At 37.7% G+C, this 23,695-nt stretch overlaps 1 protein-coding gene across 6 annotated transcripts in view; it reads left to right on the plus strand.

Annotated features, from left to right (window-relative positions):
• The first annotated feature begins 2,238 nt into the window (after positions 1-2,238).
• Positions 2,239-23,695, plus strand: part of NR2C2 (nuclear receptor subfamily 2 group C member 2) — a 46,615-nt gene continuing 25,158 nt past the window's right edge. The window contains exons 1-6 of one of the 6 annotated variants that reach the window (XM_080605524.1): positions 2,462-2,790; positions 6,016-6,099; positions 17,525-17,635; positions 20,400-20,600; positions 21,929-22,031; positions 23,101-23,280. In XM_080605524.1, coding sequence (XP_080461650.1) covers positions 6,040-6,099; positions 17,525-17,635; positions 20,400-20,600; positions 21,929-22,031; positions 23,101-23,280 — 655 coding nt within the window. In that variant the 5' untranslated portion in view covers positions 2,462-2,790; positions 6,016-6,039. Of the gene's footprint in view, positions 3,102-3,980; positions 4,396-6,015; positions 6,100-7,410; positions 7,511-17,524; positions 17,636-20,399; positions 20,601-21,928; positions 22,032-23,100; positions 23,281-23,695 lie in introns of those variants that run through there. The other 5 variants (XM_080605529.1, XM_080605525.1, XM_080605526.1 and 2 more) reach the window with 5 other exon arrangements.

Genomic DNA, 23,695 nt, shown 5'->3' on the forward strand with positions numbered 1-23,695 from the left:
AGTACGGTATCTACAGGCTTTGTTTATCAAGATATACAATTCTCGTAACTGCATTTTCATTTCCAATACCACTCAGAGAGAGGAAGATGCATCTTTAAAGCACTTCCCCACATGTTGCCTTCCAGCAGTGTCAGTAACTGACTGACTCATTGGTAACATTGAAAAGCATACAGAATTAGTGGTAACATTCAAAACTATATATAATTTTGCTTTAATGAACTAGACCACTGGTCTAAGTGCAATATCCTACTTCTCAAAGTATCTCAGACCTTAGGCTTTAACAAATACATACAATCCACATGCTCAAAAGCACAGTGATATAAAACAGATGAATATCCCACAAAAACAAACAACGTAATGACAAAAATAACCCTCTGTCTTGACCACCAGATCAATTAGGTTTCAACACAAAAAAATCTTCAGTGCAACCTCCTCTCAAACCAAAATTCCCACAGTGTACAAACTCTGGGAGCTGTGGCTAAGCAGGCTGTATGCTCCGGTACACATCCAACAGGATCAAGAAATAACATGCTCAAAAATCATCAGCAGCACACATCTGCTTTATGTGCATAGCATGCCAGCGATTGCTGGTCTTTTGTCATCTCCTGCTCCATTATGCCACAGCAATCCTTCCACAGCACACGTGGATTTGGTTGCCAATATATACCGTATTATCAACAAAAATCCCTTAAAGCCCAAAAACATCAGTTTAAGGAGGCAAATGTTTTCATTTTCTCTTAAGCTACCAGATTATTAATATATAGTGAAAGGATATTGCACCTTTTAATTGTTCAGATTTACATAAGAATATTTGACAGGACTTGATGGCCTTAGGAGACAGTTGTTCATATTTCCAGTTCTTCCTCAGACAAATCTCAAACTTGCTTCAACAAGAATTTTATTCATATCAAAAAATGTACTGACAAGTCAGTAAGAAAATTCTCTGAAATACATTTCTACCTAACCATGAACATAAGTGATGTGGGAAAAAAAAAAAGAGTAAAATTGATTATGATTCTGATAAAAACATTTTAGGATAGCAAATAGAAGGAAAAACTAAGGATTTGTTTTAAATTTGCCTACACCATCATCCAAAAGATGAGCATCTCACAGTTTAAAGCATTAAATTGCCATTTTTCCCCCAAATTCTCAAAGACAAGCGGTCAGAGGCTGTTCCACAAGTCATACCCTAATATCTAACCTACTTCATAAATGCGGGTATTATGAGAATTTTGAAAATTTTTACATATATGTTTAAAAAAGAAAAAATAAATATTTACACTTCAAAACTATGTTTTATGTAGAAAAAAATCTGCAAATGTGTTTTCAGTAATCGGCTTTTGGAGGTATGTACATGTCTGTGTTTTGAAAAATTTGAAAAATCGTTGTATAAAATATTTAAAATTACAGTAGTAAATAGGTACCTAGGACATTTTTTGAAATGTTTGCCTTTATCTATTGCAAGCATGTTTGTACATCATGTGCCTTAGCGTTATTAATTCCAGTCTTGTGACACCAAGGCTATCAGACACAGCCAGTTCTAATTAAAATCAGGGTGCTTACTCTAACTATTCAGACTATAGCATCTCCTGTTTAAGTCATCGTTGCTTCCAGCTTCTTTCTTCCACACATTTCAAAAGTTACTGTTACTTCACATCTTCCAGTTTTAATGTCTGACCACTCCTTAAGTCAGCTTCTGTCAAAATGACCAGACACTAAAGAAACTTCCTAGAAGTACTAAAATTAAGCTAGATCATTTTGATAGGTGTAGGTTAAAAATCAGCTACACACAATTATGACAGAGAACTGGGCCCATGAGTCAATATTCAATAGCCTCGGAGAGGGCTATTGATGACAAGCCCTTAAAGGCGGTAAGCTCTTAAACCACCGCGGACGTATGTTGCAAGAACACCTCACAACCCCCTATAATCACACGTTCAGAAGCAGAACAATCCTCACGGCCAGCTCTGCTGGGTGAGCCCTAGTCAGTGACAGCAACCTTACAAAACGAAACAAAAACTCACGATGGTCTGAAGGCAGCCTTAACAAAAGTCAGCACCAAATCCTTTGACTCAGGGTCTTCGGTAAAACCTAAGACACGCATCCCACGTACCCGTGGGATATTTACACCCACCCCTGCACAGAGCAACCACCCCGTACCAGTTAACTCCATGCCACAGGAGAGCCGCGCCGCCAGGGCTCAGAAAGGGCTCCACCTAAGCAGGGCGCTACCCTGCCCTACCCTACCCTCCGTTTCAGAGGAGGGAGCCCGGGCGCCCCCGGGCGCAGGCACCCGCAGGCACCCGCAGGCACCCGCAGCCCCTCTCAGCCGCCGGCCCGGGCGCACCGGCCGCCCGCCACAGCGTTGGCGCGAACGCGGGCAGCGGCGCAGGTAGCCCCTCCCCGCCCCGCCCCGCCCCGCCCCGCCGCCGGCCCGGCCCCGCCCCGGCAGCAGGATGGAGGGGGCCGGGGCCGGCGTGGTGCTGGGAAGAGGAAGCGCGGAGACGCTCTCGGGCGGCGGCGGGCGGGGTCACGAACTCTGACCTTTCACAGGGGCCCGGCAAACACCGTAACACTAAGCGCCCCCCGCCCCCCGCTCGGTGGCACAGCCCCGGCCCTCCCCCCCCCCCACCGCCCCCCGCGGACCCCGCCAGCCCCTCACCGCCGCCGCCCTCGCGGGGGGAGGGAGGGCCGCCGCTGGGCGCCTCCACCCAACGCAGGCCCGCCCGGGCCCGGGCCCGGGCTCGGGTCCGGGTCCCCGCTAGGGCACGTTTGGCGCCAACTCCTGAGGTAAAAATCGCTTTTTAGAATCGAGCCGGGCCGCTGGGGCCGCTTCCGTCCGGACCGGGACGGGCGGGGAGCATCGGGACCTTGCTCGGGACACCCCGCGAGCGGCGGAGGAGAGGGGGGGGCGTGAAGGCTTCGGTAACGTGCTGTTGAGCGGCAGCCGGCCGTGCCGTAGGGAGGCCTACAGCTGCCGGAGGGAGGGAGGGAGGGAGGGAGGGTCTCCGTGGCTCGGGGCCGGTCCGTTGCGGGTGTTCCAGCGCGGAGCCGCTGTGCTGGGATGTGGGCCCCTTGAGGTCGGAGCCGGTCCCGTCCCGGTGAGAGCAGTCCGCTGGCCGGGGGGCGACGGTCGCGGAGATGACGAGTGCGGGACGCGGAGAGGGAAGATGGAGTCTGAGCGGGCGGAGGCGGCGGCTTGAACCCGACCCTTTTACCTTTGCCACCGGGAGGGCGGAGGGGAGGGGGCGGCGGGTACTTTGCATACGGGGCTGAGGCCGCCGCCATCTTACCGGCCGCTTCCCTCCTGCCGCGCCCGGGCCTCTCGTAGCCTGACATAAGGATATACCGGGGGGAGGGGAACGGGGGGCCTAATGGCGGCGGCAGCAGCCCCGCCTGGGACTTGGCCGCCCGCCAGCGCCGCCATCTTGTGCTTAGTCGCGTCCCTCGGTGTTTTCCCTCTCGCTCGAGAGGCGGCGCCAGCGGCCTGATAGGCGGCCCGCGCAGCCAATCGGGGGCGCGAGTGGGCCGGCTGCCTCTCGGATGGCGCCGCGGCTGGGGCGGGGCGGGGCCGGCGGTCGCGGGGAACGGCGGCCAATGGGCGCCGCGGGAGGCTGCCCGCGGGCCCGCCCCGGCCGGGTTCGGCCGCAGGGCTCGGCCGCCGGCGTCGCGGTGCCCTGTCGTGCCCGTTGTCGCGGGGCTTCTGCCGCCTCCTGCCGCCTTCCTGCCAACGTCCCGCGGGGTCCGGGCAGAGCCTCACCTGCCTCCCCCCCCCCTTCTCCTCCGTGCCGCTGAGGAGCCGCTTGCTGCCCTGCTGCCCGGCCTGGCCGAGTGAGGCGTGCGGTGTGAAGAAGGCGGCGTCGCTGGGCCATGAGCGCAGACGGCAGCGCAGCTGGGCTCGGCTGCGGCCGTCCTGGTGCGGTCCCACCCAGAAAGCATTTAGCTGGAGCGTGTGACTTTCCTCTGAGGTTTGCCTGCAACTTAGGGGGAGAGCTGGTTTTGCACGGTATTTTGTGCAGTAGCTCATCTGCGTGTACTGCAGTTGGCTGCCACCCTGTTACATTGGAAATGTTATCCTGGTGGTCCAGCTGCCTCCTTGCTGTTATAGTCTACTTTTATTGGTTTGTTTTGAGAACTTTTTTTTTCCTTATGAAGTCTACTGCTCAGGGGTTTTGCTAAGGAAGCAGATTTTGCTTCTTACGTCGCTCCGAAAGTCAGTGTTATGAATGCTGGCATGTCGATCTGGTCTGTGAGCTTCCAACTGCATTTGATCTGATTGCTTCAACTTACTGTTGTCTTGGGAGGGTAGAAGGTGCAAAAAACTTTGGATAACAGCACCACCAGCAAATCTGTTAGAGACTTACCACAGCAAAGATATCATTGGGACTTAAAAAGGTACTCCTACAAAAAAAAAAATTCATCTTCAGGGTTTTTTTCATCTTAAAGCACTGAGAAAACATGTTATAAGCATATATTTATTTTTCATTATGAACTTAAAAATGAGAAAACAATGAGAAGGAATTACAGAACACATCGAGAAACTATCCATAAGCTGCAATATTAGATAGGTCTGGTGGAAATGGTCTGTAAACTCGCTATGCAGGCTGAACACTTAAAATAAAATAGAAAGCTGTGTGGGAAACTAGCATATCTGTGATTTCCACAGCGGATGTGTCAGTTTTGGTTATGCATTGTTACAAATGATCTTCCATTGACGTATACACGTCATTTACACATTTAATTTACCACAATAAGATTTAATCTTTTTAATTTAATGAATGTTGACATCTTCAACAATGTTAGCTATGTAAAAATTGAGTTTGGAGAGGGGTATATGGTGCTGGGGACATGAATGCGTTTTCCTATTATGTGTTTTGCTATTGATAGTAGTATTTATTTTTAATTTTATGTGAAATGGTTGCTTTGCAAGTATCAGCAGAAAGTTTAATAGAAAACGTATGTGCTGGTATTCAGGAATGCGTTTTTGTTACCTACTCTTGGGTCATGATCTGAACTCTGTCTCTGTAACAAGCAAGTCACAATTCGAAATGCACTGCATGAATTTGAAGCCTTAATTAAATTTACCCTTGGGGAGGCACAGCGCTTTTTTTTTTTTAACCCCTGAAGAGCATGAAGCTCAAGGTACAGACACTTGAAGTAGTATAAAGCAATCCAGTAGTATTTTCCCCTCAGAGTTACAATACTATTACATTATAATTACAATGTATTTTCCATTATCTAAATTATTATTTTTTTAGATGTGATAGCCTATTTCCTGCATTGTGCAAGATGTCTGTAAGAATATGGGTGATCATGGCACTTTGACGGATTGACTCAATAAAAATTTGCTCAAGCACCATACTGAGATTGCTCTTTCCTAGTTCAGGGCATGGCTTAGTGGTGGACTTTAGTACTAGGTTGAAGGTTGGACTAGATGATCTTAGAGGTCTTTTCCAACCTGAACGATTCTGTGAATACATATGAGTAGACTTAGGGCGCTCTAATGGCGCTGTATTTTGCACCGTATCTGAAGAGATGTGAAGAGCATGCTATTAGAGTTAATGACTTTTGCAGGGCATAGTCAGAAGCCATTTTAATCATAAGGTTTCTCTTCCTTTGAGTTCAGGACAGCTCCTTAAAAAGTCTGTATTCCACAAAGTGCATCAGTAGTTGACATTCAAATCAGTCCTTTCTAATTTATGAAGTTAGTATCTCTTACTTGCTGCTTAAATAATAGAGAAAAAAGATATATGACAGGCTTTATAAAGTAAAGGAATGAGTATGTGCCTATAATAGTAGAACTTAGCTTTCTGAGTACTATGATTCCTACATGCATGCACTGTGCGTATATATGTGCGTACACACACATTCACACATCCATGGCATATCTTCTTATTTGTCAGATAAATCGAGCAGTGTTGTAAATTCTTAAGTCCTATCAGAGATTTCTTTAATAGTAAGGAAAAGCCCTAACTTTTGTGCCTGATGGAAGTTGCTGGCATCTTTTTCAAACAGGTTCTCTAATGATCTTGCTTCACCATGGCAACCAATATGGAGGTGCTGGCTCAGCAGGTAGTGGAGGCTCAGCAGGTGGCTGAGGTGAGTGACAGATGATACCACTATGTAAGATTGTCGTTGCTGTTTACAATTTATCATAAACGGAACAGGAAATCCTTATAGAGCAGTATTGCATCACAACGGGGAACAAACAAGAAACCAGTGCAACCCATACGTGGTTTGTTTGCAGTTTTTTTGTTCTGGTGGCCTCTGTAGTAGGAATGCATGTAGAAAGTTCACCATGAGCTGTAGAGAAACTTGTCTGTATTATGGAGTTTTTTGGTTTTCGTTTTTTTAAATATATATATATATATATATATTTATTTTTTTCTGGTAACATGATAATTATTTAATCACTTTAGCCATGAAAGATTTCTGCTCATCTCTTGAGTTGCCATCTAAATCTGGAACGATGTTTGAAGATACCTGTTTTACTTATGTACTCTACTGAATTTACAATAGGGTGATTAATTTAAATCAGGCTTTATATTTTGCGTCTACATACATGAAATACAAGCATTAAAATCTACTCAAAGTGATATAGTCATGTCATAAACGTATAATCAATGAAGTTTGGATGTTCAACGGCTAATATGTTTAAATTGACTCACAAACACTCAAACTGCATATGGCCATAGAAGATAAATAATTTCTCTTTCAGTTTGCAAACTTTAATCAAATAAACTAGTTTTTTGTTGTTTAAAGTTATTTGGTTTAATATATTTGGTTTAATATCTTTCAAAGTTACTATGGTTTAATCATATGATTTTATAATTATAGGATTTCATAAATAATGAAGGGCAAGTAGGCTAAGAGTCTTCTGTAGACAAGCCCATATCTTAGATATTTTGTTGGATTTTTGACTAATTGAACTAAGGTTATACCTTGATATTAAAAAAAAAAAAAAAAAAAACAACCCAACCTTCAGTTCAAGAAGAAGCTCTATGTAATAAATGTCATTGGATTTTCAGAAATAGATTACAAATTCCTTATTTATAGCATTTTTTTCTAAAAAATGTTGGTTCTTTTAAAGTATATAATGACAATGATTGTACTACAATGTGGAAAATGGACTACTGAGTATGATGGAAGTAAGACCAAAGGAGTAGTTCCAAAAAAACTAAAATTTCACACTGGAAACTGACAAGTGATTTTTCATTCAAATTTTCTATATCAGATATCAATTTGGCAAGTATATTAAAAAAAAAAAAAAAAAAAAGTCTTCCAAAACATCTTGGAAATAAAAATATGTAATGGAAACACTGCAAACCATGTAGTATTTTCATAGAATTTGAGGTCTATAATCACATCTAAGACACATAAAATATGTGACATTTGTAATTCCTCGTGCAGGAAATGCACCGTGGTAACATAGTGTGATGGTTGTATCTTACCACTGGAGAGATCGCTTCATCCCAAGAATTTATGAAGCTCTGTGATTTCTTCCTGGCCGGTGGGTAAATAGAGGGCTTCATCTCTTTATAGTATTCGCCTCCTCCTTAAATTATACACTTGTCTGCTGCATAACCCCACGAAAACCAGTTTTCATGGAAAAAGAGTTGCAAACAGCAGTGTCTCGTTAAGAGTTGATTGATGTTACCTTTAAACTTTGAACCATTTTTTTATGAATGGTTGGGTGTCTGCAGTCAGATACAGGTTTTAATACAGCTAAAGACATTACTAATTTTCTTGAAGTATGCTATAATACTGTATGTAAAATCTAGTGTAAAGCTTGACATTTGCTTTAAATGAGAGGCTTTTTTGAAAAATTACTTTTTATCAGTGAAAATTAAGTGGAAGGAAAGTTATTAATCATGTACTGAATTTTAGTTTATGAATGTTGAGAGACAAGTTTTGAACAGGGTAACTTAATGCAGATATTGGCATGTTCAGCTGTATCCGTGTCAGTTTTTCAACATAATAGCCACATAGGTATTGCATGAGTTTATTGAAAACTTTGATGCCTAGCACCAACTTGGACTGTTGTGCAAGTAGGCCATTTTTTTTCTTGAGTAAGAGTTCATTGAGTTTGTTTTCCATGATACTGTGGCTGTATCACTGGAGTTAACTGAGTATTCTCCACTATTGTTTGTATTTTGTACTGAATATTGTTTTAAGGGCTTTCTAAAATTGTCCTTTTAATGGTTCTACTGCTTTTGCTTTCTTTATAGCAGTGTTGCTGCTTGCATTTTTCCAGCTGTGTATTTCTGAAGAGATTGGATAAGTGTTTCATTTTTAGTGTCTGCAGTTGACTATACTTCTTGTTCATGAAATTGGAGGACAGAGAGCAGCTAGGGAATTGAGAGGGAATTTCAGCTACTTCTCTTCATCTTGAGTTGCTTTTGAAAAGCATAAAAAATACTTCAGTCTTAATTCAAAATAAGTAATGCCACTTTTATCGAGTATTTATTTAGTACTGTCACTATGCAATATATCAGTGGCCCAGGTTCAGTCCCAGCACCTACTTAGATTTAGTTTTCTTATTGTTTAAGGAAAATGTATTTTGTTATGAACGTTTATTGTCTGTGTGGCACCTTAGTTTTAACATGAAGTATTCAGGTAGAGCTGTCACTACGGGGAGGAATAAGGGCGATTTCCTTCTTCCAACATCAGTTCTGATGTGACCAGGAAGAACTTTTAACAGTAGCTAGTGCTGTCCCTTTCCTGTTCCATTGCGTCCTTCTCTTTCCCTGCTAGAGGCTATAGGGGGAAAATCACAGGAGTTGGATATCTTGAGCCTTGTGCTTACTGGGAGCTTATTTAGGCCGGCTGCATTGCTGGAGGATTTAAGTTTAATTCAGTTTCCCCAGTGCCCTGAAAAGAACTTATCAAAACCTTGGACCTTTCTGAAAGTACCTTTTGCAATGGCACTAAAAAAATACTGGTTATCTTTGTCACATATTCTCTTCAGATGTCTCTGACATGTTACACCATTGATAGATCAGCAGTTTAGACTTACATCCAGGTGAAGTACTATGTGATGAAAAGTGAGAGTAGAAATGCTGCCAATCTGATCAAATATGTTTTTCACTGTGTTGTAAGAGTTAGTAAAGTGCAAAATAAGGCCATTTATTTTCAATATTTTATTGTTATCAGTAGCCATATTCTCATTTTGGATGAATTTTCAAAGTGGAGTTTTGATGGTGAATGTTCTCAAATCATTCTTACTTCAAATACAATTCACTGTTGATTGTTAAGACCTAGCCATACTCAGTCAGACTGAGGTATCTCACACAAAGTACATATTGGAGAAAGGAGATTCTACATACCTTACACAGCTTGGCAGACTCTGAATTCAAGATGTTACCAGATGTGATAATCTCTGGTGTAATATAGGTCAGCCAGGCGTTTATGTCAGATGTAGTCTGAGGATTTTTTGTGATGCAGATGAGCCAAGAATTACAGCTTTTTCCATGACCTTTGACTTAAAATGTCTTGTACAAGATATTGCAGCAGAATACTGTTAGGGCAGTAATAGTATGGATGATCTCTTTCTGAATCTGAATTTATCTGCCGTTCTACAAAGGGTCCAGGTGGTCGGCACAGTTCATTCTAGACAGTATCACTGAAACTTTTAGAAGATACAGATATTTTTCTTGTTTGTGAAACAAATATTAATTTCCAGGCGGTACATACGCTTTTCATAAAGGCCTATTAGCTTAGTAGCTAAAGACATTCATTAGGAAACATATTTATAGAAAAAAAGTCTTTCTGATATGATTTGAGATGTAGCAGGTTTTTTTATGGTGTAAAAATTGGTACAGTATCTTTCATTGAAATTCTCTTTAACTTTAATGAGATAAAATTTGTAAAAAGTTTCAATTTCAGGGTACAGTTGAACATACTTGGTTTGCAGTTGCTTTAACAATGCCATAATTTCTGTTTTCTATAATAATAATAGTACCTCTGCAATTGTTTTCTACTTAGTGATACCTGACCAGTGCATTCAGGCAATACATTCACTTTGAGTTTTAGTAGCATGATTACAGGAAATGTTCTTCTATTTGAGTTAGAAGAACTAGAGGCTTTAGCGAAATTATGAATTCAAAAATTCCTCCAGTCTCTGGCCTATTGATTTATTCCCTTGATATATTTGTCAGATAATTCCTTCATTATCAGTTTTGGTGGTAGGGGAATAAGCTATTAAAAACAAACAAAACAAACAAGCAAGCAAAAAAACCCTGTCCTTATTAACTAAATTTTCAATAGGTACGTGTTTGTATGAGCATATCTACATGTGTGTGTAAAGAAAACACTACTGGCAAGTCAGTTTAGTAAATTAGTAAGCAATTTAACTGAAAGGCTATGAAGAAATCTTCATTATTTCAAAGAGCAACAATCATGAAATTTCTAGAGAACCTTCATTTCAAAGTCCTGTTTTTACACCAACACAGGCAGATATCAGAAATACAATGTAATACGATTGCAACTAAAATGTAGAGTTAGTTACTTTTCTAAAAAAAAAAAAAGGTAGGAAAAATATAAATATATACTTTATATATATATAATTATATTTATATAAAATGACAATAAATAAGTAGAAGTAGTCTAATTTAATTTTGCCAGCCCTAGAAATGCACCTATTTGTCAAATACTTGTTTTTCAGCTTAATGATGCAAGGTAGTGGATATATATGTTTCTAAGTATATATTTTTTATTTCCTGGAATTTATGCAGATCCTCTGTTGCATTTAATGCAAATAATTAATGGATTTCCAAACACTTCAGCCTGTGAAATTATCACTAGTGAAACTTGGTAGTTTGAGAGCCCAGGTGAATGAAGTCCTCTCTTGATTGGTCCAAATCAGACAATTCTCCATGCCTTGCCACTTAGCTTCCACTTCAACTCCATCTTCCAGTAGTATACACTTGGCATGCTTTGTGAAGTTTTCTTCTCCCATTCTGCCTACTTGTATCTAGTTGCTCTGTGGGTACTAAAATTGAAATATTGGTTGTGTCCTCATGAACTTTTAAGGGAATCACATGCATAGAAGAGCATGAAATGTTTTTAATCAATACCAGATAGGATTGGTTAGTGCAGTGAATCTGAAAACTGCTTACATAGATGTCAAGTCGTCCTAAGTCCTAAAATTACATTTAATATTGATGGCTTCTTATCTTTTCTGCTCCCTCCAGTTGATATAGATCGAATTCCATAATCTCTCTACACAGTAGCGAAAATTCCAGTACAAGATAGGTCCTGGTCTTCTGCAGACACATGCAAGAGGTATTAATGACATTTCCAATAAGTGAAATACATACAAGAACAAAAGTTAGATTCTAAGCAGAATGATAGATATCTGAATTCAATTCTGAGTAGTTTTACTGTGAAAATTACAATTCACAATAATTTCAGAATCTTCTTGAGAGTCCCGCTACTGTATTAAGCATAATATGATTAATATTAAACATGATCCAGTACTTAAAGGGTGGCTACAAAGAGGATGGAGTTTTTCTCTTCATAAGGACCTACGTGGAGAAGACAAGTGGCAGTGAGTACAAGAAGTACCAGATGAGGCTTTGTCTTGGTGTAAGATTTATTTATTTATTTTTTTAACAGTTAGAAGAGGCGATCACTGGAACAAACTCCCTAGGAATGTAATAGAATCCCCATCACGGGAGGTTTTAAAGATGCAGTTCAAGAGGGTGCTGGATTAGGCTCTCTTTTCCTATGAAAGGTTGGATGTGATGATCTCGTGAGGTCCCTTCCAACACAGACTGTTCTGTAATTCTTTGATAATAAACTCATTATTAATATACTCTTGCAACATTGTTCTATAACAATGTTTCTGCTGATATTGGAAACTCTAAAGATACAAAATAATAATTCTGCTTTACTATGGATGTTTATTACAGTAGCATATCTGATGTCATATAAAAATGAATGAAAGTCTTTGTATTATATCTGTGCAGCATATAATACTTAGTGTTTTTTTGATGGAACTAAAAATCTAACCCCAAATGACCTAAAAATCTAACATCTCATAGTTAAATATGCATTTTGTATATATATTTCTTGCTCAAGTCTTTGAGATTTACTAGGGCAGATAGGCAATACATTACAGGACACTATATAGCTGGTTGGTTTTATATTTTAATTCGGATTTCAATTACTCTGCTAACTTGTCTTTCAATTCAAAAAACAAGCAACTTAGTCTTTTTTTTTCTTATGTGTTCTTTATAATTTCTGCTCAAGTCTTACAAAGATTCCACCTTTGCAATGCAGCTGTTCTGAACTTCAGAGATGGGAAATATATTTCTGAGCAGAGGGTTATGTAGTGATAGAACATTATTATATTCAGGATTCAATTTTTGTTCCAGGAAAGATAGCTGCAAATTAGATATTATAAACCTCTTTCTTGAAAGGCAAATAAAAGTCTAGTGTTACAAGGTTATTAAGTATGGGGTCAGATATTTAGCACAAGAATAATAAAACTATAATTTCGGTGGGTGTTCTTACATGTTTAAGATTTCATGTATAATAGTTTCCCCCACACTACCTAACAATTAGTTGACCTGACATTTTAAGTTGTATCTGTGCTGTAAATGCAATGCTGTAGTTACAGTAATTATTCACAGTTACTATTTTTACATAGTTGTACAGTAAATAACTGTGTTTTCTATCAAGTAAAGAGCCTGTTTTCAATAATGAGCACGTTTTAGAGCTAAGGTTGGGAGTCCTTGAAGTTAAAATATAACAGATCAACTTAAATATCCCCAGGTCACACATAAGACTTGCTAATGAAAATTCACTGTATTCAAGTTTACTTGCAAAAAAACCCCAAAAACAAAACAAAAAACACACACACCAAAAAAAAGAGACCACAACGTCGAGTACAGTCATTTTTGCCAGAAGTTCAGGTAGCATAACTTAAAATTTCTCATTTCTAAGAATTTCTAAATACTTTATTTTGTTTTCATTCATCAATCATCATTGCACCTTCATCCAAATGTTTTGCGATAGAAATTAATCACAAGAATCACCCAGGCATAACAAACTTAGTGCATTAATTCTTAAGTGTAGCAAGATTGATCATGCTACTTCGTATTTGTGGGATCTGGACAAGTTTAGAGTGGCCTACGCTCCTTTAAATACATTAGGTTAATAAACTTTAAGGCTAAAGATGCTCCACAGGAAACGTGGTGGATTTTCCTTTTAAATTTTGCCAATTTGAAAATAATTAAAATGCAGACAAGCTCTTTTCTCAAATTTCGTTTAAGAAATATTCAGAGTGCAGGTTGAGGAGCTTAAGAAAGGAGGGGGGAAGCTTGATAAGCTGGGAATATCTTCCCCAGATGAAATTAATCTTATTATTAGACAAACTCCTTCAGCAGCTGGCAAAACAGCAGGAACACGTCGATTCTGCTTCCTTGGTTACAGGGAATGATAGTGCACTTGACCTTCAGAGGAGCAGGGTCATAGAGAGGGCATTTTAAAACAATTCTGGTTGCTTTCTTTGATTGGAATCCTCATTAATGGAGGCAGGTATCTGTGATCTCACTGAAAGTGACTTCAGCATTTCTTTTGGATTGATTTGACCTCAGAGGTTTATTGAGAAAAAATGTAAATAAGTCTGCAGGAAGGATTTGACACTGTAAGTACTAGAGTCTGTACAGTGTATAGCTAGGGAGCTTCAGGAAGCAAACAATACTAAATCTATTAAAACTTACTGTTTTTCCCTGTCTTTTAAAGTTTGTGTTTTGATTTATAATTATTTTTGTGTGTGTGTGTGTAGGGAGATTAGGGTCTTTTGAGCTATCTTTTACGTTATATGAATTTTCTGTCTATCTCTAAGCCACGGTATTAGTTGTTACTTTGAAATTATTGTTGATAAGCCTGTGTAAATTGCACTGAAGTTTCCTATGAAATAAGGGTGACTTTGTTTCTTTCACTATCTCTTGAAAGACTTCCAGTCTTAAAGAAAAGAAAGTGTATTTAATTTTTAAGAACATATTTTAGAATTACAAAAATGTACCATTGCTGACTTTGGAGGACTACATTTTTGTATATACAACTTCCACAGTGGCTGCTTTAAACAAGTAGTAGAGATTTTTCATGGTGTGGTGTTTCTTTTGAACAACACATTAGCATAGTCAGTGTTATTAAGTTCACTAACAGGATTACACATATAATGCGAGTCTAACAAGTGTTGCATATTCTCGGACTACTGTTGCTTTATTTTTATTTTTTTTTACTTAAAAAGTCAAATTTGTTGCAATTGAATGGGTAGGACTATAATAAATCATCAGAAGTTTATCCTTTCCTGTCCTTTATAGGTGTGTAACAATGCAATGTAGAAATTCAGCTGACAAACAAAATTGCAGAAGAATTTTTTTCTCTTGTTAATTATGTATTTCAAAAAATATGTTCCCTTCTTGCATTTGACTTTCTACTACGGTTCTTGTCCTGCTGTCAGCCAATGGCATAAGTATTCAGTCTTGAAAATAAACTTGAGATTTTCAGCAGTCAGAAATTTAAAACTCCTCTTCTTTCACTGTATTAAGTAGGCAAGCCTGAAAAATGAAGTTCTGTGTTTCAGGGTCCTTTTCCATCCTGAGTATGTATGGGTATGTTAATAAGAGTATAAAATTAACTTATATGTGCACACTGAAACCTTTATTTATAGAAACATTCTTCATTGTGCACCATATCTTCTCAGCCAAGATTTTGGCTAACATATTGTCCTTTTTTCAGTTTAATAAATACGTTCTTGACTATTTAAACATGAAAGTGACATATTGGCAGTTGGTCTCAAACTTATGCAACTTTATAGAGAACTCAGTGCTGGAATTAAGATAGCTGAGTAGTCATAGAATGAAGATGAGAAATAATATGTATATTAAAGGAGACTGTCAAAAAAAAAAACCAAACACCCTTTATACGAGAACGTAGTCCATACTATTAAAATTGAGATTTTTTTTGTATTGACGTCGTACTTAGAGCCATAGCTGTATACCAGGACCTTTTTGCAGCAAGTATATTACAAACCCAGAAAAAAGAAATGGCTCTTCAGTCGCCAAACATTTACAGAATTTGTGTATTTACCATGTGTGTATATAGGAATTATTTTTATAAGTTGCTACAAATCCTTGAACAACGTGGGAATACAGATCTGTTTCAAAGCTCCCAGCAATTTGTTGTGTAAGGTTCAAAGGTGCTTCTAAAAAGGCTAAGAAACCTATAATTGAAGGTGAAAAGATCTTCCTGCTCTAATTTAGACCTTTTAAAGGGTTCATAGTTTAGATAATAACGTGGCATGAAAGATAAGGAGGCTGTTGTTCAAATGTGTACGGCTTCATTAAAAGTCTTGTGTATTTTAAAATTGTTTCCCCAGAGACTGTGCAGTAAGTTTTCCTTTCTGTCCAAACAGGTTTTTATTTCCTTAAATTCATTGTAAATTATATCTTTGTATATTAAACAGGAAATGACTAAATTGACACTAACTTGTTGTCCACCTGTACAAGTTTTGATAAGTCATTCCAAGGGTATTCGAAATAAGAGGATTTAATTAAAAAACAACTTGTGAGCTTCCTGGTTTTGACCACCTGGCACTGCAGATATTAATGACTTCTGATACTCTCAAATTCCTTTATAGAATGTAATTATTGTAATCAGCCATATACTAAAACTGTATCCTGTAGATACTGTGGGACAGTGTAAATGTGTATTTAGGAGGTATTTATGAAAACATAAATTGATTAAAATTGAAATTGTAATTGCAATTTTAATTTACAAATACTGTGAGTTGCAGAATTTACAATATGAAATTCCTAAAATTCTGAAATTATAAAAATGTAAAATCTGTTAAAATTTAAATAAGGTTTATTTAGCGTACAAATCTAAGTTTCTAATTCATTGAGATTATAGAACATTTTTTCTAAAGAATTTTTGGCCTATTCATCTTGCTTTCAAGTAAGTATGGCTTAAACTGAGTGTAGAAGAAATCAGGAGTGCTGTATTCTGTTCTCTTTTTATAGAGTACATCACTGCAGAGTCTTATGCACATTCAAGTGGACTATCTGTATAAATTTATATTGTAACAATTCATAATACTTTGTATTCAGATATGTTGTACTTGTAAAATTTGCTGTCGGCAATCTTCAAAAATTGTTGTTTTTTTTTCCCCCTCATTTTACATAATAACTTTCAATTAAGAACGTGACTGAGAAAATATCCATCTCATACTGTTGTCTGTGGTGAACATTTATTTACTGTTTAGAATTCTATTACTTGCCCTTTCCTTCAGCCTGTCACAGCAAAATAGTACTCTTGTGCATACTGTTACTCAAATATTTTTGTAACCTTTCTGAAAATATTGGTGAACATGTGCAGTATAGGGCTTTAGAACAAAATTATCTTTTGTTTTGAATTTTCTCACAAGAATTAAAGTATTGATCAACATCATAGATTATTGACTTGTAAAATGCACCAGGAAAGCAGAGCGTTCATAATGTCACACTAGTGAAACCCTCACTAGAATGACAGGAGTTACCTACATATACCTCAATACGTGCCGAGATCTGTTGAACTGCGTGTTCCAAAAAAAAGTTGCACCACTATGAAGTAGAAAAGCAGAACAAGTTGGAAAAAGAAAACAGGAAACAGTATGAGCACACTTAACAAGTGGAATTATATTAAATAAATAATTATAAAATAAACATTATATAAATATTATATAAAACAAATATATCCAGATAACCAGCCATCTTTAAATTTATCTTTTTACCTTAAAAATAATATATTGTTAATATTCTTGCTTTTACTTGGAAAATGAAGAGACTATGTTGTTCAAGTGGGCTGTAAAGACACCATACTTTTAGAGAACTATATAGATGAGGTAAGGTCAGAGACATAAAAACTAAATGCCAGTTTGGTCAGATGGAAGGCATGTGCACTCTTCCAGCAGAATCTGCATATCTACTGACCCATATATGTACTTGGGATTGAGGACATTTTTATTTAGGGGCCTAAAGAAAGCTTTACTAAATTTGGGCTACCTGAAAATTTAAAAGATGGTTCATAAAATACTTTAAAAAATAATTAAAGGGTGAAATATTTCACATGACACATTGAGTGTACAGTGTGTTTTTTTACAAAAGAAAAAAAATGGGGTGAATGTATAATTGGAAGTTGAAAAAAGCATATTTCTGCATTTCAGTAAACTGAAGAATCACATGGTTTAATTACATCTTGTTTGGTTGAGGAAAATAATAATTATCCAGTGATTTGAGGTGTTTGTCCTTTTTGGGGGGGGGGGGGGGGGGAGTGTTTTTTGGTCATCTGTGAGATTCATTCAATTCCCAAAGAAAACAATGTTCTGATAATTCATTGAAAATGAACTCAAGTTGGTTTAGTGACTGTAACCTTTTCAATAAATACAAGTTGCATGCTAGGGTCATATGCTGTTTAGTAAATAAATATCTGTGTTTTAAAATGTTTAAATCAGAATTCTGTATGTTATTTACAGGTGCAGACTGTTCAGGCTTCACTATCTGAATCTCCAGTGATGACCAGCCCTTCCCAGCGTATCCAGATTATTTCCACGGACTCTTCTGTAGGTTCACCACAACGCATTCAGGTAAAAATCTATTGATTATGTGGCAAACTGTTATAACTTAATTTTTTTTTTCATCTTCCTGCTCTCGGTTTATACAAAAGCATACTAAAGTCTATGGAAGATTTCTTTAAATTTTGTATGAACAGATCATTTTTATTGCAAATGAAACTTTCTCCTGAAGTATAGTTTAGTGATGACTAGTTGGTTGTATATATTGAATTGATAATGTAGTCAGTGAGGAATATTTGCAGAATTTAAACTTAGCCTGCATGTGTAAGTTGCCTGAGCTCTAACCATAGCGAATGGGCAGACGTTGTCAACAGACAATTCAGAACACCTGAGATCATCTCTAAAAGCATTCTTCTCTCTCCATGTCATCTTTAAAAAGAGCCAGTGGGAGACTAGCCTATTTAGGCTGAAATTAGCCTTGGGGATACTACACAGTGGATTGTCATTACTGATAGATAATATAAAGATGTATGTAGTGACAAGTAATACGAAAATTGTTAGGTATTAATGTTACGAGAGTGTTACAGTACTGATCTTTTTGTCCTCCTCCACCTTGTTCTGTGCCAGTACAATATTCCACTGTACTTTTGCCAGAGATGATGCTGGAGAAGAGGATCTTGTACTTCAGGGCATTTGGAATGGTCCTGGCAATGCAGCCTCTGTCACAGGATGGACTGTCCTTGAGACATGTTTTGATCAGGGTGGGAGGTACTTGGTCATTGTGATCCAGGAGAACCCTGCCCCTGTGAACAGCCCTGAAAACGTTTTTTTTAAATGACATTATCATTTTACTTAATGGTATCATGATGTAATTTTTTCACTAATATTTTTCAAAGACTCAAATTGTAGCATTTATAATGACCTACATTTTTTATGAACATAAAGATCATCCACTTCTTATTCAGTCATTACTATCAGTGTGTGTCTGATACGTGAAAAGTTACAAAGTTGTCTCTGATTTTTCTTTATAGATAGCACCACTGAGATGTTCTTCATTTATCAACATATTTAGCTATGTGTTTTAACTAAGATGTATTCCTTTAAAATATGAACAAAAGGTGGAATCAGGCAGCGTTATTGTTTCATATGCTGATTCTCGAGATTCTGTTACGATGGAAGTTTTCCATTTTTGATTCAGTCATCTGGTAACATAATCTCTATTTTGCCTGGTAGAGTAACCAAATCAATATTTACCTGCTATTTCATTGCAAGGTAGATGTTCTCACAGCATGTATAACTGAAGCATACTGCATATTTCATCATTCATAAGGTAGGCAACTTTTGTTCAATTGTGCAAAAAAATCTACCTCCTTATATTGCTGATATTTCTGGAAAAAACAGTTAGAGGAAGGAGCGTAGTAGGAAGAGAAAAGAGTGTTCCTGCTTCCTTAAAACATATATACAGGTACTATAATAGTTGTGTCAGTTATAAGCTGAGATTAGATTTCAGACTAGTTCCATTCGTTAAGATCTATATGAAAGTGATGGTGGCTGAGGAAAACATGTCAGGGAAAACTCAGAGGGTTTAAGAACTTAACAATTTAACAACACTGGGACTGGGGTTTGATGATTTTTCCTTTTAAATTTTGAGTTTATTCAGCGCTTCTTTGAAGTGAACTGGATTGGAAGTCATCCTCTTAAGCACTGAAACTTTTATGCAGATGAGACCCAAAATGGCTTATTATGTTCTGTGAATATATGACTAATAAATCCCTACAAATGTGTCTTGTCCAGAATTTAGTAGTAGACTGGTTTCATCCCCAACTTTGGGTACCTACTTCCTACATGTTTTTTTAGGTTTGTAATTACAAAATCTGAGGTGAGCCTTTCCTGAAGAGTTTCTGTAACATAGAAAAATCATCATCTCCATAACTTAATTCCTGTACTCATTGTGGCTTGCTACTCTAATGTTGTCTTAAGGCATTCTAACTCAGTAAAACCATTAGCATATGTTTAGAATTCCTGTAAGGCTTGTTATACAAAAAGAACATGACAACTGGCTTAAGAAGTCTAGTTAATCAAAATTTAGGAAAGTAAATAAGTAAATAACTTTAAAAAAGTTATTATGACACTTAATGCAGTCAATTTATTAGGAATGTCACTGTGTGTAAACTCTGAAATTTTTTTCAATAGTAATTCTTACCCTGGCTGTAAGATAAATACATAAATGTACTAAATCAAAATAGTTTATAGTCAGGTGTATGCAAAAGAAATTAAAATCTCAAGAATGTACTGTTGTGATTTTTTTGTCAGCTGGAATAATTTATAATTTAATTATTTATATGAGGAAAATTCTACGATGCTGTCTCACTAGGCAGAGCATAGGATGCATTTATGCCTGCCATTCATCAAGTGCAATGTGCTATATATTGTCCTTTTAGAGAACTGAGAGAATCAGTAAGGAATACAGGGGTCCTTAACATTACACTTTGTTCTTATTCTGGTTGGGTTCCACTGTGTCTAATTTCTCTTGAACAGTTAAATGCAATTACAATATCTCCCCATCTCTCCTCATTTTTAACAGTATCAGTCTCATACTTTTCACAAGTCTGTTTAGTATTTTCCTTTTGTGTGGTAGGTATGTAAATACAGAAATATTGTAAACATATGTTTTAGCTTTGATTCTGTTGTTTTGCACTTATGTAGGTAGCTGTAATAACTTTGCACCAGTCTAATAAATTTACAAATAGCAAATTAATAAATAACAAGGGCTATTATGAAACAGTATCATATAATTCTGAGACAGAATCATAAAATTCTTCAATATGTTTTACAGATTGTGACAGATCAGCAGACAGGTCAAAAAATCCAGATAGTGACAGCAGTGGACTCATCTGTGTCTCCAAAGCAACAGTTTATTTTAGCAAGTCCAGATGGAACTGGTACGGGAAAGGTGATACTGGCAGCACCTGAGACATCTAATGCCAAACAGCTTATCTTTACGACCACAGACAACATTGTGCCAGGCAGAATTCAGGTAAATACAGTAACTGAGATAAACCACAGATTTGTGTATTTCAGTTACTAAGTTTTAGGTGCTTTAAAGTATAGAATTGTTTTTAAGAGACTGGCAATTGCAATAGTTTTCCTAAAGATCTAATAACATGGATATAGAATATATGAATTGTAGGCTTTTTTTTTTTTTATTCAATCCTAAATCTGCCTGTCTTCACGTTCCTCATGCATTCCATTGCATTCGTCATTCCTTGTTGTGGTTCTCATTAAAATTCTAACTATGCAAAGACATAAGCAAATACTTAAGCTGGAGCTTGTGAGAGGTGCCAGGATTTCAGGTGGTCTGATAGAGATTCACACGTGCAGAGATGCAACTTAGCTGGGCAAACTTATGTTCATAATGCAGTACCAAAGCATTGGAGTAGAAGTTCTTTGGAGCAGAAGCTGTCCTTTGTTACATTTGTATGTGGGTCTTGAGCATAGTCCAGATCAGTGAGAGCTTTGCAAAACAAATTATATAAACAATAATCCATCTCTAGTGAAATTTGAGATTTTTTCCTAGCATTCTTTTTTCAGGGGAAAAAAATGCCTGGACCCTATTGCTACTTTTAGAATAGAGAATATCATAGAATCGTTCAGGGAGTATTTTACAGGGAGCAGTATTATTTTTACACAAATATTTGAAAAATTGTGCAAACAGTCTTTTAAAATTTATTTTACAGTGCTACATGCTTTATATATTGTTACAAATTGGATTTTTTTTTTTTATTTTTGTGTTAAGTGGGGTGTTTTGAACTGAAGTTTTGGGATTCAAGACCTTTGGAAGCCAAACAGTTTTCACAGAACCATAGAGTATCCTGAGTTGGAATGAACCCATAAGGATCATTGAATCCAACTCTTAAGTTTTCTGTAATGGATCTCTGTTTCAGGCTGTCCCCTGTAAACTATGTATGCCTATTAGCTACAGAGAAGATAAATGGGAACAGTGTATGGAATACAACAATTTTAGACATCTTTGGCTAAAATAGACAGTAATTTTTTTTGACAGTAATTGCAAGAAGGGAAGACTACTGTTGAGTGCACAAATGAAGAAACTTACTTCTCCTGAACAAAGTGGGAAGTTCAATTTGGAATTCATGTTTCGCTATGGCTGCTTTAACAGTCCCATTACTGACAGTAAAAACTCCCCTTAACTTATATTTTATGCCACTGAATTTCATTCCACATCTGTCATACCTGTCATACTCTTTCCTGTTGATACACTGGTCTTCTGTACACAAAGCTTCTTGCTTTCATGTCAGCAGAAAATACTGGCTAATTACCTCCTTTTGTTCTGAAATTTTGTCTCAGATAGTGACAGACACTGCTTCGGTGGAACGTTTACTGGGAAAAGCTGACGTTCAGCGGCCCCAGGTAGTAGAATATTGCGTGGTCTGTGGTGATAAAGCATCAGGTAAGGAAGCATAGAAAGCGGTATTCAAGATACCTGACTGAAAGGATTACTAGGATGAAGGGAGGTTTCGTGACTTTTTTTTTTAAGACTGATTTTAGCCATGCTGTTGGTAAAAGCACTTGAGTCTAAATTGGAAAGAGATAACGTTATACTTCTGTATCTATGCATACGGAGTAGTTCAGCTCTGCTTGGAAGAATATTAATTTGTACTTCAAGTAGATTGTATGATGAATTGGCTCATGCTGAAAGAGAAAATGATTGTGTAGCTCCTAGTAACTGAGAGACCATTTGAAGCATGAAGTCTGTTTCCCCAGAGCTGTAAAAAAAAGTCTACCTAATCCAAGAAAAAAAACAGTTCTCGGTGCTCTCTAACAAACTTAAGACTTCTTGGTAGTTTTTTGCTTTTTACGGTCACAGAAAAAGGCAAGTAGATATTATGCAAATCCTTGTGTTTCAGAACCATGCAGTTACAGGGAATCTACTAGATAAAATTTCTACATTAACCAAGGGAGAAGATTGTGCTTTCATGTTACAGAGAGAATGACCCCCTCTCTTCTTCATCTTCTTTTTTTATTGTTTTCAAGTGTTTGTGTAATTAAAATGATACCAGAATTGATGTGCACAGGAGTTTTGACTTAACATCGCATTTCTGATTTTATTCAGAAATTACTTATGTTCTGAATTTACTTAAATGTTTACCATGTGTGTTCTTCTAATGTAACTTTCAGCATGCAATATCCTTTGTGTAGTTTGTATCCTATTGCCTGTAACAGCAGATAGAATTGCATCCGTACTTGGCCAGAACGGGAACTACCATTTCGCAGGCCTCTTACTCAAATGTAGGCTTAGCCTTCCTCTCTTTTTTCCACTTACCAACCTAAAAGGCCTGACAATAGGTAAAAAAGAAACATCCCGTAAGACTGCAATGATGCTTTTACAGTCCAAAATGATGGCAAGAAAACAAAATAAACGTGAAGGGTGACTTTTGCAATGTTTTACTTGGCTAAGATAAATATTTTTATGTTAAAATGAGTAATTTCTGTCTGATAACAATATATATTCTTCCTAGGTCGTCACTATGGTGCTGTCAGTTGTGAGGGATGCAAAGGCTTCTTTAAAAGGAGCGTGAGGAAGAATTTGACCTACAGTTGTCGTAGCAACCAGGATTGTATCATCAATAAACACCATCGGAATCGCTGCCAATTTTGTAGGCTTAAGAAATGTCTAGAGATGGGCATGAAAATGGAATGTGAGTGTTAAGTACTCAATGTGAGACTGTGCCTAACAAGTAAAAAATACGTGGCCTACCATTGCTTTTTAGTGTGTTTTCTCTATTTCAGTCTGTTGCCTGGAGGAGACAAAACTCGACAGCCATCTATTTCACCTTTCTTTCCTCACTATTTTGTGTTTGAGGTGTAACACTGATTTGTTTTGAACCATGTCTCATATTACTGCAGTTCTTGTGAGGAACCCAGTTAGATCCTCACTTAGAATGCATGTTACAAACAGTGTATGTTTATAGTACAAAATATTTTAACGTAGGTGGACATATATCTGAGTTTAACGTTACATGTTCAGAATATGCTTTCCTACTGGTTTATTTTTCTCCCATTTTATCCAGTGATGAGAAGTGGTTGATGTCCCCCCCTCCGTTTTGTTTGTTT

Source organism: Anser brachyrhynchus (assembly GCF_964034855.1).
Source record: "Anser brachyrhynchus genome assembly, chromosome: 10".
Lineage (NCBI taxonomy): Eukaryota > Metazoa > Chordata > Aves > Anseriformes > Anatidae > Anser > Anser brachyrhynchus.